Below are 15245 nucleotides of genomic sequence, written 5' to 3'. Positions count from 1 at the left end.
TTATAGTCCAACTGAAGATCCCAAGCTTGCGTCTGGGAACATTACCCATTGCAGACATCTTTTGGTATTGTGGAGGTACGGAAGTCCTACAAATTCTACCCAGATTATGGCATGGGCTATGTGCCCCAGTGGTACTGGAAGGATGACTCTCGGTAATCGCCCTTAATGACTCATACCTCGCATCCATGTCTGAACCTGCACATTTACGCCGCCCCAAGCGTGAACTCACAAACACAGTTGCTAGAAGCATTTTTACCCGTACTGGTCTTCCAGGCTCATATCGAAAAAAGTACTTACAGGTCACAAACTCCTCAATACTCCCAAAATGGGGTCCGGACACGAATATTTATATAAATTGGGAAGGGATACCAGTTGGAGTTCCTAACGAACATTTAGCCCTTCGAAGAGGCTCGTCTACAGCTTGGAACATCTTGCTTCCAGCAGTACAGGTACATTGGAACACGGCATGGGTTAATTACATTTGGTATAACCAGCAACGGTTTATTAATCATACCATTGAGGCATTAAAATTGGTATCAGAACAGCTCCATGCAACGACCCTTATGACTGTACAGAATCGTTTTGCCATAGACATGACGCGCGGACCCGATCAGGGAGTATGTGACATGATAGGATCTGATTGTTGTACCATTATTCCGCTGCATACGGGCCCTGCAGGGCCACTGGACACGCTGCTATCACAGATGAAAGCGGCTCGGGACGAAATGGTCTCTAATAATGCTTCCTCAGACCCAGACTGGCTTGACTGGCTGTTTTCCTCTGATTGGTTGGCCGGACTCACGCGCATCGGGACAACCATTTTAATAGTGTTACTGGTAGTTGCTCTCATCGCTTGTTGTGGAATACCATGCTTACGTGCCTTATTGGACAAGATTGTGCACTCTCTTTTCGGACAGTATATGCAGCTCTACATGCAGGACATGAGCGACCCCGTCTTTATGGGCACAGCGGAGGACAATGGAGAAGATGGAAAACAAAGGCAGGAGACCGATTGTCCCCTGCTGGACAATATGACGTACTATTGTTAAAGAAAGTTAAAGGTGTTGGTATGTGTTGTTTCTTGTGCGTCTTTTCCTCTCTGTTGTCTCTCCTCTTTGTTGTGTATATAAATGTTGTGTGCAGGATTCATGGCAGCATCACAGAGCCCAGGTGCAGTCTTTCAGTGCAGGCGCTACCATCGGCCTAACCAAACATCTCTTCCGTGTGGACAACTACAACTTGATTCACAAGGGAAAGGCTATCTGGAATGGCATAATCTCCAGTGTGTGGCCTGCTGCAATATGATGGCAACCTTAGAAGCCCTGCATGAGTCCCGAGATCCTCAGGCACGGTGGAAGGTCTTCCACGCATGTTGTACGGACCCGGAATGGACCTTCAGCATGGAAGTGGCACGTCCCATCGAGCGGCTGCTCACACAGGCCGACTTCTACTATGAGGAAGATAGGTGGTTGGTCGAGAAGTACTCGACATGCTTTGAGCTTCCTCGCAACCTGTCTTTAACCGTGGCCACGTATTTGCTTCCGCGTCCCATATCGTTGGCTTCGGTGTACGGGGGTCCCCAGGCGCATGGATTCCTCGTCACGCGTAATGTTGTCCAGTCTACTATGGTACAAGTAGTGACTGTGCATTTCTGTGGCTACTTTCTGTGGACCTCACATTCCAAAGGACAACGCAGACGCTTGGACAACCTCAAGCCCATGCCTCACTTCTTTTATGCATGGAAGAATAAAGACTCAGAAGTGGTGGCCTAAGGAATAGGTGCTGGCATGAAAATGCACACCGACGTATGGGATGCGCTGCGGGCACGCTCGCACATACGCGTGCCCTTGCCAAAGTGGATTTTGGCGTTATACAAACACCACTATTGGTGGTGGAACTGATCGGTGACATTGTAAGTGCTGACTGGACCTGGTGAATTGTGTTTCTGTGTGCAAAATGTCATGAATGTATGTCTGTATGTGTTTGGTGATCCTGGCAAAACAGGCTGTCGCGCAAACGACAAAGTGCGGGCAGAGTGGGACTTTTCCCTTACAGTTGGCTCTTGAGGGTTTTTCGCCCACTCCTGGTTCATCTTGAGAAGAAGCATAGTGAGTGAGTAGGGGGAGTGATGTGGGGTATGGTATGGACATCACTATTGGACATCGGGTATGGTATGGACATCACTATTGGACATCACTATTGTAATAGAAATACTATTGTAATAGAAATACAATGGAATAGAAAAACAAAAAGAATATATTGAATACATCGGGTATAGTAAGAAAATAGACAGAATAATATAATGTGGAAGAGGACAATAGCATAGGAGTAAACTAGGTGGAGGATGTTAGAACAGTGATATAAAAGCGTACTTGATGCGTTAGAAATACAGAAAAGAATCTAATAATGTGGAACTTAGAATTTTCATGGTCATAGATGTTTCTGATGTCTACTTGACAGTTTTGATGTCTACCCGACATAGATAGTGTCCACGTGACACATTGGACTGTGTAGTGATGAGCTACCTGGTGAAGTGCTGGTAACCTCTCCCAGGAGCTCCATCGGACCCTCTACGGCACGCAAAGTGCCTGGGTCAGAAGAAATTGTGCCTCATCTAAAAGGACATTGTGCATGAAAACCATGTGTGTAATGTCGCAAGAAGATGATGTAACTACTATGGGGGATAAGAACACAGAGTAGTGGAACTAAGACATGTACAAGCTGATTGTGAGACTCAAGAGTCTCAAAGGGGGGAGTGATGTCGGAGAAGAAAAAAAAAAAAATAATAATATACCCAGCTTTGAATTATATACCTAGCTTCAAAAGTAGCTTAAGTAATAATGTACTCAATGCTCTAAGCTCTGACTTAGCAATATTCTGCCTAAGAGTAGTATGTATCTATCTAGAATTATTTAGCCATTGATTAAGTAGTTAACTTTGATTAATAATAGCTATAATAATCAGATATAGCCTCATAGTCTCTATAATAATCATGCAGAATTATTAATGGCAGCATGCTAGCGTAATAACCACACTGGGACTGAAGAAACAGAAAAGAGGAGAGATTTATTGGAACATTAGGAGTTACAACTCAGTCAGCCAGCCTATCCAATGGGATCAGTGGGACCGGAGGGTCAGTTGTAGAAGACGGAATCTCGGGATCCTGAGGAGAAGTTGGAGAGTAATCAGTGGGAGAAGTTGGGGGCGAATAGTCAGGAGAAGACTGAGGAATATCATGAAACCCTGTAAGGCATAGGCACAAATTCAGGAGAAAGTTGGGGAATGTCAGGGGAATTAGGAGATGAAGAAGAGTCAGAGGAAGAATCATTAGAGGAGATCTCAACAGGGAAATCCTCAGTCTGGACGCTTTGAGAGGTGGTGCGTGTCCAGTGCCAGTAGAAGGTCTGAGTAGACTGATCACAGGTTGTGGGGTGTAATTGGGTGCTCTGATCAAGACAGACGGTATCCCTCACGATATGGTGAGCGAGGTAAGGAAACTCAGGAATAGAGGATTCAGATAGGTGTTCCAGGAAACCAGTAAGTTCAATGGCCAGACAGGATAGCTGATACTGGCGATAGCGTCGCAGAGCACCCCTGGGACTTCTCCGGAAGATAGCGCGGCGGGCTGACTGAGCTAGGAAAAATAATGGGAAGTGGGGAGAGATGAGTGAAGATGAGTGAAGTGCATATTGCGTGACTAGGTAATCAGCAAAAGAGAGTGTGTACTAAGGCAAAAGGAACACAGTGTGAGAAGTAGGCCAGGTCACTGTGACATGAGGAGGAGACAATAGCATTGGAATACCTGCAATCAACAGTGGTGAAAAGAGAAAAGGATATGAGGCAGCTTAATGGCTCAGCTTATTTTAAAAATAGTAAATAAAACTTAGATCAAGTAAGTAGAGGGAAAAGTCATCATGACATAGAGGAAGAGAGCAAGGTACTTACACATTGGTGTGGAGGGCAACGCGCGAAGTCAGGATGAGCCGAGGAAGCACCTTTAAGAGGTGACGGTCAAATGAAGTCAATAAGGAAGTGGCGCCTATAAGTAAGCGCCAATTTTTTCTAAAAATTGTTGACTTAGCCTAAAAATAAGGGGAACTGGAGAGGAGGAAAATTGACGTCATCGAGGGGAGGATGGTATCAATTTAGGGGCGGTATCGGGACAAATGCGAAAATAATGGGAACTGGGAAACGTATATAAACTAAGGAAGGAGGGACTAAAGTAGCCATACACTGAATATAATGGGAAATTGCTGGAAATATTTAAATTAGAGAAAAGGAGGCGCCCCGGGGCGCCTGGGGTAAAAGTAGAGGGGACTTTTTCGGGGTTTTGGAGACCAGCTGCTCTCTTCAGATATGCATGTTGTTGACTGCATGGCTGAATAAAGAAACCCGCTTCTTCTCATCTGTTGACTGAGATCTCTTTTATTTCGGCTAAGTTTTATAGCTTGTGGAGGTCATTGGGAAAGCTAAGAGAAATAGATACAAACAAAAATTCCACCCTGTGATATGTCCACTCGGAGGGGGCTCTGAGTTCCGACATATGTTGCATGCACGGAAGAGGCGATGGCACATATTTTCGTCTATCCCTGTCACATATCTTTCATCAGTACTGACAGTGTAACTTCTTGTTGTTCTTTCGGCTGCTCCCTGTTTTGTTTTGATTTCCCCAAAACAGGGAGCAGCCGAAAGAACAACAACAACAACTGACAGTGTAACTTCTTCATATGAAGGTGAAAGCCAGTTTGCTGATTTGGCGGAGCTCACTATCGCCACCTCACATTACATGTGAGTATTTTGGTATAATAAGTATGTTATTCTAGAGGAAGGAAGGATACATAACGGCATTTCCAATCCAGACCACTACAATTCAAAGAGAACAACTTCGTACACCTGTAGTGTATTAAATGGATGCTAGATTGATAGCATTGATAGTTTGATAGGCTCACCTTTTTTTGGAACCTTACTTCTGTCAGGTGATAAAATCTTTTCTTTTTTAGTCATTTGCAGTTTGAAGTCTAGACACTGGATATCTTCCCTAGTGATGTTCTGCCAAGCCAATACTGTAGCCGTGTTCACTTCCTGCTTGTTCTCGGGGTGTTCTGACTTCATGAAATGCAGCTCATTATGGTCAACTGATCGACGGGATTCAGGTCAGTTGCCTGAGAGAGAACATTGGAGAACATTCCACTTCTTACCCTTAATGGTCTAGGGTTGTTGTGCAAGAATGCTTCAAAAGTGCTGCTTTTGTCAGCAGTCATTTAAACAGTAAGTACAAAGGAACCAATTCTGCGATCAGGTGAAGATCTGCTTCAGATCATGTGTGGTTCCTGCCCTTTTCCATATTCTTTTGTTGATCTGTCCATTTTGTTCCAGAATTATAATGGCTTTGTAAAGATTTTTTTTTGACTAATCTGGACTAATAATCAAGAGTCAAGAAGCTTTTATTGTTATTTCAACCATGTATAGCTGACGCAGGACATAGTGAAATGAAACAACATTTCTCCAGGACCCTGGTGCTACATAGAAAACATACAACGTATAATTACAAAACAGAAACAACAACACAGAGCTAAGGACAGAAGTTTGTCCTAGCTACATAAGTGCAATGTGTGCAAAAAGGTGCAAACAGTGCAAACTGTAAATATGTTTACTTGGCTGCGCTTTGACCATAAAAAGTAAACAACGCTTTTAGAGGTTGCCTGGTAATGTTTGTTCATCAATGATGTCCATTATTCGGCATCAGTGAAACACTACACACTGGAATTTTACCTGCCTCACAACTAAATTTTTATTCTTTCCAACGATACAAACTCATTTTATTATGTTCATTATTATTATGTTTAAAAAAATGTGACTCAGTGGTGATTTGTTTTGGATTTTACTACATGCATTTGCATTGACTCGTGACCGTAAATGCAACTAAAACTCCCTAGAGCGTGAAACAGGCAGTAAAATGTTTTTGTTTCATTTTGTTTTTATGTACTGTTTGTTTACTTACAAATTGTAATGGTGCTGCTAATGAAAGTCTAGTAAAAAACCTTTTTTTGACCCAAAGTTCATTTTCATTATTTGTATTGTTGTTCTTTAGTTCAGTTCTTTGTGAACCAGAATCTAACGCTCTATTCAAATAAATCATTTGTTTATTGTTGCTACAAAACCCCCTTCTATCTTATCTTATTTATTTTCTTTTTACATTAAATACTTGATTTCATTATTCCTCCAATACATATAAAATTGAGAATCTTGCTGAAGGGTAAAAACACACTTTTAGAGTAAAAAAAAGATTTAGATAATGCCCAATTTGCACTTGCATAAAGTTTGCATTTTCCTTTCCCTCAGTTCGGCAACTTAGTTTTGCATTTTGATTTGGGTGTTGCAGTCACTAAATATAATTCCTGTAAACTCTTCAGAGCCGAGCTCAATCTCACCACGGTCAGGGATGATGTCTGTTCTCTCCATCCTCCTGTTGCTGACAGTAGACGCAGCCACAGGTCTTATCTTCAGAAAACACATTTATATCAATGAACATTTGACCTGGACAGATGCTCAGAAATACTGCAGGAATTATTATGTAGACCTGTCAGTTATTGACTCAGAATGGGAATCTGAAAGTTTTCAAAGTCAAACAAGTGGTCTGGCATATGAGAGCTCCTGGATCGGCCTCCGAAAAGAAAATAACGACACAATGTTTACACAGTGGTCTGATGGACGTGTACTGGCATTCTCAATGTGGGCAAATGGGCAACCTGAAAATCTTGACAGACAAAACTGTGTGGTTATTAGCAGGAATGTGTGGGAAAATGAAGACTGTACAGAAGAACAGAACTTCTTCTGCTACACTTGGACACCTCAGATGATTGTGGTTCAGGAGATGAAGAACTGGGAGGAGGCTCTGGTGTACTGCAGAACGTACTACACTGACCTGATAAGCCTCACCTCGGTGACAGATTTCCTTGTGGTCAACAACAGGAGTACAGAAATTCTGACACCCACCTTCTGGACCAGTCTACGATTCATGGATGGCTCATGGTTCTGGGTGAACCTGAAAAATGACGCGAGGGTGACTTCACTGCCTTCATGCCCTGCCAAGCCTTTCCGGTGTGGAGCATGGAACGTCAGAGCTGGTGTCTGGGAGAACAGAGACTGCGAAGAGAAAACGAACTTCATTTGCTACCATGTCATTTGTGGTAAGTGACTTAACTTGACTTCTAATATCTGCTTAATAATGTTCTTCAACTAATTATATCAAAAACATTCATTTATTTCACTTAAAAGATGAAGAATATCACTGCAATCAAGACTGGCACGAGACAATGAAGAAATGAAGAACAGGGATGCTGATCAGATTAATATCAGTGCAACAGCATACAATAAACTAAATTAGAATTGTTACTTACATTAGAATTGTTACTCCAATACTCTATTTAAGTGCTAAATTTATTTTTAAATGAATAGTTTTCTTAAATAGATGTTTGTGTAATCCACTGTAATACATACTGTAGCCTGTAGGTATATGTTATAAGATATATGTTATAAGCTTTAAGTGTACATGAAAGGATATTTGTATTTTATCCTCTACTGTAGAGATAATAAACATTAAATAAAGTACTGAAGTTTCTTTGCCATGTTCTCAAACACAGTGTACAATACGCAATGAAATTCTTACTTGTACATTGCAAAGTCACCCTGTTGCAGCCTCTTCCTTTATTTGCTAGGTTCTCCACAAGGCTTATTAACAATCATAACTGGAGTGGCCCATGGGCCTGAATCTATTTCACTAAAGTTCTCCTTCAGCATCTTTTTAATTTTGGTCCTCAGTGATTTGCTTCTTTGCTAGTGAACTATGGTAAGGGATAGAATTATGGACTTAGCCTTGTTGGTATCAATTAAATGATCTGTTAGTTAGGTTTGGGCCAGGATGACCTTAAACAAGCTTGCAGTGTGCTCCAGCAGGATCTCACTTTAGGTGTTCCTTGTATTACAAATGACTGGTCTACCTCAAAGTTCTAATCTCTGACTCCTCCAGCCATTCATTCTCTAGCTCACATAGGAGGGGAGATGTGTCACTAAGTGTTATAGTTTTTGATGGAATGTAAATGTCGATGCCCTTAACATTCCTGAAATGAGGGGGTTTATGAAAGATCAGGAATTATCAGTGTCAGTGAGAGAAACATTTGACTTGAAAGCCAATATTCATCCAAATAATAGCCCTAGGGTTAGCTGCTCTGTGCACAAGTTGAACTGGTTAAGCCATCCAAGGCTGGCCTTTTTGCAAATTTTACAGAGTTTTAGAAAGTAAATTTGCATGAACCTCTGAGAGGGAAGCACATCAAGGGTGTATCCAGGGTGACATCAAGAGCTTTGTTACTGAGGTTGACCTTTACCGTGAATGGAGTGTTCCAGAATGGGGAAGAGGTTAGCTCCTGCAAGTGACTAGTGATTGGTGGTTTGGGTGTGGGCCAAACAAAAGGACAAGGCATGTCTTTCATCTAGAGGGAGGACTGCCTTTGTGAAACATCCTCCCTCACCCCAATAAAAACGTCTGCTAGTTCACCAGTGCCAACATTATGTGTATTCTCCCTACCATGATTAGAATCATGTGCCTCATAAGACACTAGAATTTTCTCCTTTGCAGATATAATAGGTAATGCATGCACTTTCATTATGGGTAAAAGTGAGACTGTCAATCATGGGAAATCCACTGCATCCACTTCACAGCATCATCTCCTGACAGAGGAGCAGATGGGGGGGTGTAGTTGTAGACCTGGGGGGAAGGGGGGTAGTACTGTCCCGAACTGTACTACAAACTGTACACGATGCACTTTACACTCAGTTTTTGCACAGGCCCTTAAACCTTACCTTTATTACCTTTAAATTTTTAGTATTTAGTATTTTTTCAGTATTTATTGCATGCCTTATTACCTATGTTTATGGATACTGCTGGAAGTTGTAAATTTCCCACTGGGAAGAATAAAGTGTCTATCTATCTATCTATCTATCTATCTATCTATCTATCTATCTATCTACTCTGTAATGCTACAGACAATGTTTACGAATTAGCTCATTTTGTTCTTGCTCTGGTGAAGGGGATTTCAAGTCAAGTCAAGAAGCTTTTATTGTCATCTCAACCACATACAGCTGACGGAGTACATAGTGAAATGAGAGAACGGATTTGTGCTCTCGGTACTGTGAATCACTTCCTGGGTTCCTTAACCAAAAAGCAAGGTAGTTCAATGAGAAGTTGGGCATCACTCAAACAAATGGAAGGCTTGTCATTTTTTTAGGAGTTCAAGCCATTCATTAGGTGAGATTTTCCCATCACAGTGAACACATTAGGCTCAGGTTTAGACTGGTTCAGGGCCTAGGCTTAGTCCCTGGATGTGTTATTCAGCTCCAGAGAAGAAGGAATAAGACATATTAACAGAAATGATGTAGGTGGAAGAAGCCACTGTGGCGGGTGGCTGAAGACTAAAGACAGCTTGGGCTGGGTGTAGATAGAGTAAGTGCAGAATAATTAAATCAGACATGCATTACAAAAAATAAACACTTGGGTTTTTTCCCCCTTATTTTCTTTTCCTACAATCATCTTTCCATCTCATCTTTCCAAAATCAATGCAATATCAAATCCAGCATGAAATGTATTGAACAGTCTAAATCATAAACCACTGGCTAAGTTTAAGTTAGGTTAACAACAAAGATTACCAGAAGCGGTGCATGTGATTTAAATATGCTTTAAACTCTGTAATCATGGTTTATTTAAAAGAACATCAACCACTAAACCTGAATAGACTCTTTCACTCCACTGTGCCCACTGTCCTGTAGTTCCAAACTCTGACCAGCAGATTGAGCTATTAGGAAATAAAACCTCACAGTGTTTCTGCAGAGAATAAGGCGTAGGATTGAGAACCACAACCCATGTAGAAATAAGGAAATACTCCTTTGTAAATATTAGTATCAACAAACTGAATCTAACATAATGTGAATATATAATAGTAGGAGTTGTTAAATAATTATTTATCCATTTCTAGTTCCATTTAATGGCGTGAAATGTCCATTAAACATTAAACTTCCGTCCTTTCCTGTTCTCGCTAAACGTTATAGCAGCTATAAACAGTCGCTCTCTCACAGGCCTCACAGCTTATCATGTTACTGTGAAGAGAAGAGTGGACTCCTCTGTCCTGAACATGTCAGAAAACGTAAAGTTACAGCTTTGCCTCTGACACTGGAGACTTTTCCATAAATGCTCCATCAATGTTCCATAAACCACATCAATGAGCAACACACATTTTAACCGACACTGTCATCGTCTTGTTCACATTAGAGCGAGTTAAACAACACATTACAACATTAAAGCACTGTGCCTTATATCACTCAGTATCAGTATCACTTTTTCTCCAAGGAGAATATCGAAGAACTCGCGATATCAATCGACACACCACGTATCGCTGCAGCCCTGAATTCTGAATCACGTGGGAAATACTGATCATGAGCAGCGACACCTTCTCCTCTCCCATGGCTTGTGGGCGGACACACACACACACACACACACTCACAACACAACACAGCGCGTGCTCTCGCGCTATAAATATTTTCTGCTTTCGTGTTGAGACCAGACGCGCCTCCGTTAAGCGCGAGCATTCGAGCAGCATGGAGAGTAAGGAGCCGGAAGAGAGCTCGGAGGAGGACCTGGACAGCGTGAAGGCTCTCACCGAGAAGCTGAAGCTGCAGACGCGCAGACCCTCTTACCTGGAGTGGCAGGAGCGCGTGCGCAGCGGGTCGTGGAACGGCTACCGAGGCGCGCGTGAGGCGACCGTAACCGCAGAGCGCGAGGACCGCGATGGCCCGCGAGACATCTGCGGATTCCGGTCCATGGACGATGCGCTGCAGTGGCTGCGAAATGAACTGGTGGGAAAATAATCTCTGTATTATTATTATTATTATTATTATTATTATGTTCTTGTTGTTGATGATGATGATGATGATATTACATTTACAATTAATTCTATTACATTTATAGCATCACGATCCATGAAACACATTCCATGAAACAACACACTTCTTTGTTAAGCCTTTTTCCATAAGAGTTCATTTCAAAATAATAAAAACTCATTAGAAAAAGATTTCTTTCAGCTTTTATTTACCAGATCAGATTTCCACTGGGTCAAAAGTTTACACACAGGTCTTTAACTTGAATCAAACTTTTGTTGTAAGCTTCTGCAAGTTTCTCACAATACTATGCCAGGAATTTTTGCTCATTCCTACTGAATGAACTGTTGTCACTCAGTCCGGGTTATGAGCTTCCATCCTCACACTTCAGGCCACAAATCTTCTGTGGGATTCAGGTCAGCGCTTCAGAGGTTAGGATGTTTAGGACCATTGTTCTGCTGATGTCTTGAGGATTTTGTTGCCATCTATTTTGTGATGTGGCAAGAAAAAATTCCTCTTTTGGCAAAACAACCCACAGCATGATGCTGCCACCCCCATGCTTCACAATCTGCCTTGTTGACGCTTATCTAGAAGTTGGGGCTTCTTCCTGCCATGGCAACCTTTCGGGACATGGTGATGTAGAACTATCTTAACGGTGGATGTACATACTCTGCATCTGATGCCTCCAACTCCTTTGTTGTTGTCTTGAGTTTCAGTTTAACATTTAGCACCAAAGTTTGTTCATCCCTAAGAGTTCATGTGTTCCTCGTTCCTGACTGATCTATGTTGTCCTATTATATTTGCATACAGATGTTTGCACTGGTGACTGCAGTAACCTTCATAAACAGAATCTTTAAAGGTCCTCAGTTTTTTTTGCTGAGGTTTTGGCTGCGTTGCTTTCATTTTCCAATGGCAAGAGATGGCATCTCTAAATGAATCTCCACTTATGACATTTGGCATTCAGAAGCTTCAGAAAGTCATTACATCAATTTCTGGAAACCTCCAGACTATTTACAGACAGTCAACTCAACGTATGGGAACATCTGAGTCACTGAAATAGTGAATTAAAGCTGAATTAAAACTGAAATTAATCTTTCTCTAACTCATTGACTTTGTATAAGAAGAGAAGGAAATGTGTGAAAGTTGTGAAAAGCTTAAATGAATGGAGTTGTGAAAAACTGAAATTGTGTGTGTGTGTTTCAGAGGGAAATGCAGCTGCAGGACCAGCGGTTGGCACGTCAGCTGATCCGTTTGCGTGGAGAGCTGCACCGTCTGAAGGTGGAGCGAGTGTGTGATGGGCATCGGGAGATGCTGGACGATGCCGCGCTGGAGCTGGAGGAGTGCGGTGAGGAGTGTGACCTGCTGTGTGACGTGCCTCTCAAGGCCGCTTTCACCCTGTCCACACCGCTCAAACACCTGGGCCTCACCAAGATGAACCTCAACGCCCGCCGTTTCTCCCTCTGCTGAACACCTCCAGATCCTTGGAGACTGAAAGATCTCACAAGCTACAGACAGACCATGTAACAGGCTTCTGGAAGTTTTGTTCACAGCTCCTAAAGATCTGTAGCTTTAATGACATTCATGTCCTTCTGAACACTTCTGAAAGCCATTCGCTGGAGATGGGATCTGCAGCTTACAAAAGATCTCAGAAGCTTACAGCTGAGCTTACATATTTGAACTCATGGAGATCAGGGCCCTGTGGTTTTGCTAATCTTCAAGCGTTGAAGCTCAGCAAAATCTTAAGATTCTCTCTGCCAGAGAATGTGATGCCTTTAAAACTTCTTAAAATTCAGATATATCACATCTGACATCATAATATTAAATTCAAGCACTACAAGGCTTCCACTCCTGGTCTTGTGCTTAGGCTGACCCAGACCTCCAACTTCCTCTCAAGTTGTGGTGTGACAAAAGCACCCTTGTTGATAAACACAAGTAACCTGAAAGCAAATAAAGATCATTAAATATATATATAAAAAGATTGGTGGCTGGAGAACATTGTCCCCAAGGAAATAAGCCATAATGTCTACCAAAGATAAACTAAACCTAAGATTGCGGAGATTCATCCTCTTCACCATCTTCAACTCTACTGGGACTCCACTGACCGTCATTTGACCTTAACACCATGTCATAATGTCATGGGTGTAAACACTCAACACTAAGATCGTCAGTAGGATTGATCAGGATCATCAGATAAGTGAAAATTTATTTAAGATTAAGGTGTGTGTTCCGCTAAGGTCAAAAGCTTAAGGTGGAAACATAGAATTTTTTTTCAAGATTAAATTTAAAATTTTACTTGAGTATTTTCTCTAATGAACATTTTTGAAAAATTATATATTACTTATATTACACAGATTATGGTCAGGCCATTTTAAAGAAGTGGTTCAAATGACACCAAACAAAGGTCACATTGCCTCCATGTCCATTACAGTACATTCATCAATATATAGCAGAACAGAATATACAACAAAATCACAAATAATGCCATCATTGTTTACAGAAATCAAGCAAAAGATCCCATAAAATACCCTAAACTATATCTGACAAAAAAATGTAGGAAAGAGGCCATTGATCATAGGGACTAAATTCAGCACTGGTAATACTGGCTTCTGATTGGTCAGAAGGTGTTTTCTAGAAACCGTAGCACTGCCGCAGCACTGCCGTAACATAGTGAGCACAGGTTGCTCACTATGTTACGTGTTCAATAGTCACCAGGACATAAAACATGTATAATTATTGATATGCTTGTCTGTAAGGAAGTTTTTCTGTTTGTTTAACATTTATAAATAGTGTCTCAAGTGGTAATGCGATAACTTTTCAGACATGTTCAGGACAGAGGTGATTAATCTGTGTAGCTGTTTATAGCTGAGTGATAACAGGAACTGTAACATTACAATTATAAACGGAGAGAACGTATGAGACACTCCACTCCAAGGAAGTTCCAGCTTTATGTACTTCATTGTCAACACGAAACATTCTAAAATGGACCTGCAAATAATACAAGCTGTAAATAACTTCAGCAGAACACTGAACCAATCCGAGTTATAAAGGATGACCTGGACATCATCATTCCCATCAAGATTGAAATGTTAAAACAAACCTCAGGCATGGAGCTGGACTGGTTCTCACTCTCTATTCCTTCTCATCCCCATCTCTGGCTGTGTCCCAAAAATCCAGCTCAGAATTCCTGGACACGTCTACTGTCTACTGTATGTGCTTTCTCACTATCAAGCCTGTATTCATAAAGCTTTTTAAAATGTCCAGTATCACATCTGTACATATCTGGACTTGTAAATCCATTAAAAAAGCAACTACATGTGGAATCCTTCATGGGGAAAGTTTGGAAATATTTCTAATTCAGGATTATGACTTGGGATAAATGCGGTAGTGATATCTGTGCAGAATTTCCAACCTTCAGGATTTCAAAACCCTCCTGAAATCCTGTATATAACACAGTCAGCACTTTAAACTGTACAGCAGTGTTTACTTTGGAGCGGACCGAACAGGATTTGAGAAAGTTAATACTTAAACTTATGATCACTAATGGTCATGAAATGCTCCAAATGACACCTTTCTTATGAATTTAGACATCCTACAGCCAAACAAATAAAACTAACATACAACATCTAATGTGTAGGTTTATGTTTTAAATATAGGAGTGAAAGATATGTGCTTTTCAGGTCTAGGTTTAAAGGTAATACTATGTTTATTACAGGTTATTAAAACATCACTGTTCTAAATGTTATAAAGTGCATTCTTATTGACATTTAGCAGTGTATACAGAATTCTTAAGATAATGATACAGTTACTTTATCGTTATACATCTATATTACAAATTTGGACCAAATGACTTGACTGAATATTTTCTAATGACCAGAAGGTTGTGAGTTCAAATCCTAAATCTGAAGGCCAGAAAGCCTTTTGTGAGCTCTACAGAAAAACCATGAAGCCTCTAATCCACTGTAGGGTAGGAATCAATCCAGTCCCAGTTAATAATTCACTTATACATATAGGTTTGGGTTTATAGTTTTAGGAAAAGTCAGAGTGAGAAAAACAACAAAAAGCTGTAAATAACCGTCTTTATTCACAGCAGTTTGGTGAAATCTGACACACTGTTGTTGAATATGGAATATTTTATAAAATATCAAAATGTATTTGTTGATTTAATTAAATTTTTTATAAAAAGTAACCTGGTTGCCTTAAAGCTAATTTATGAGTTTACTGGAAATCAGATGGCTGGTGAAGCATTGTTGCCAGATTGGGATTTCTTAATTCATAATATAAAAATATAAAGTTTTCTAAATGTCAATTTGAAAAAA

At 40.9% G+C, this 15245-nt stretch overlaps 1 protein-coding gene across 1 annotated transcript; it reads left to right on the top strand.

Annotated features, from left to right (window-relative positions):
* Window positions 1-10511: 10511 nt before the first annotated feature.
* Window positions 10512-14254, top strand: fam167b (family with sequence similarity 167 member B). Its single transcript, XM_058398582.1, has 2 exons — window positions 10512-10908; window positions 12133-14254. The coding sequence occupies exons 1-2, from the start codon at window positions 10516-10518 to the stop codon at window positions 12394-12396; spliced, it is 657 nt and encodes a 218-aa protein (XP_058254565.1). The 5' UTR covers window positions 10512-10515; the 3' UTR covers window positions 12397-14254.
* The last annotated feature ends 991 nt before the right edge of the window (window positions 14255-15245 follow it).

The sequence above is a fragment of the Hemibagrus wyckioides genome, linkage group LG09, assembly GCF_019097595.1.
Source record: "Hemibagrus wyckioides isolate EC202008001 linkage group LG09, SWU_Hwy_1.0, whole genome shotgun sequence".
In the NCBI taxonomy this organism is placed as follows: Eukaryota; Metazoa; Chordata; class Actinopteri; order Siluriformes; family Bagridae; genus Hemibagrus; species Hemibagrus wyckioides.
Note: the sequence above shows the minus strand (reverse complement) of the source record. Positions and strands in the feature narration are given on the sequence as shown.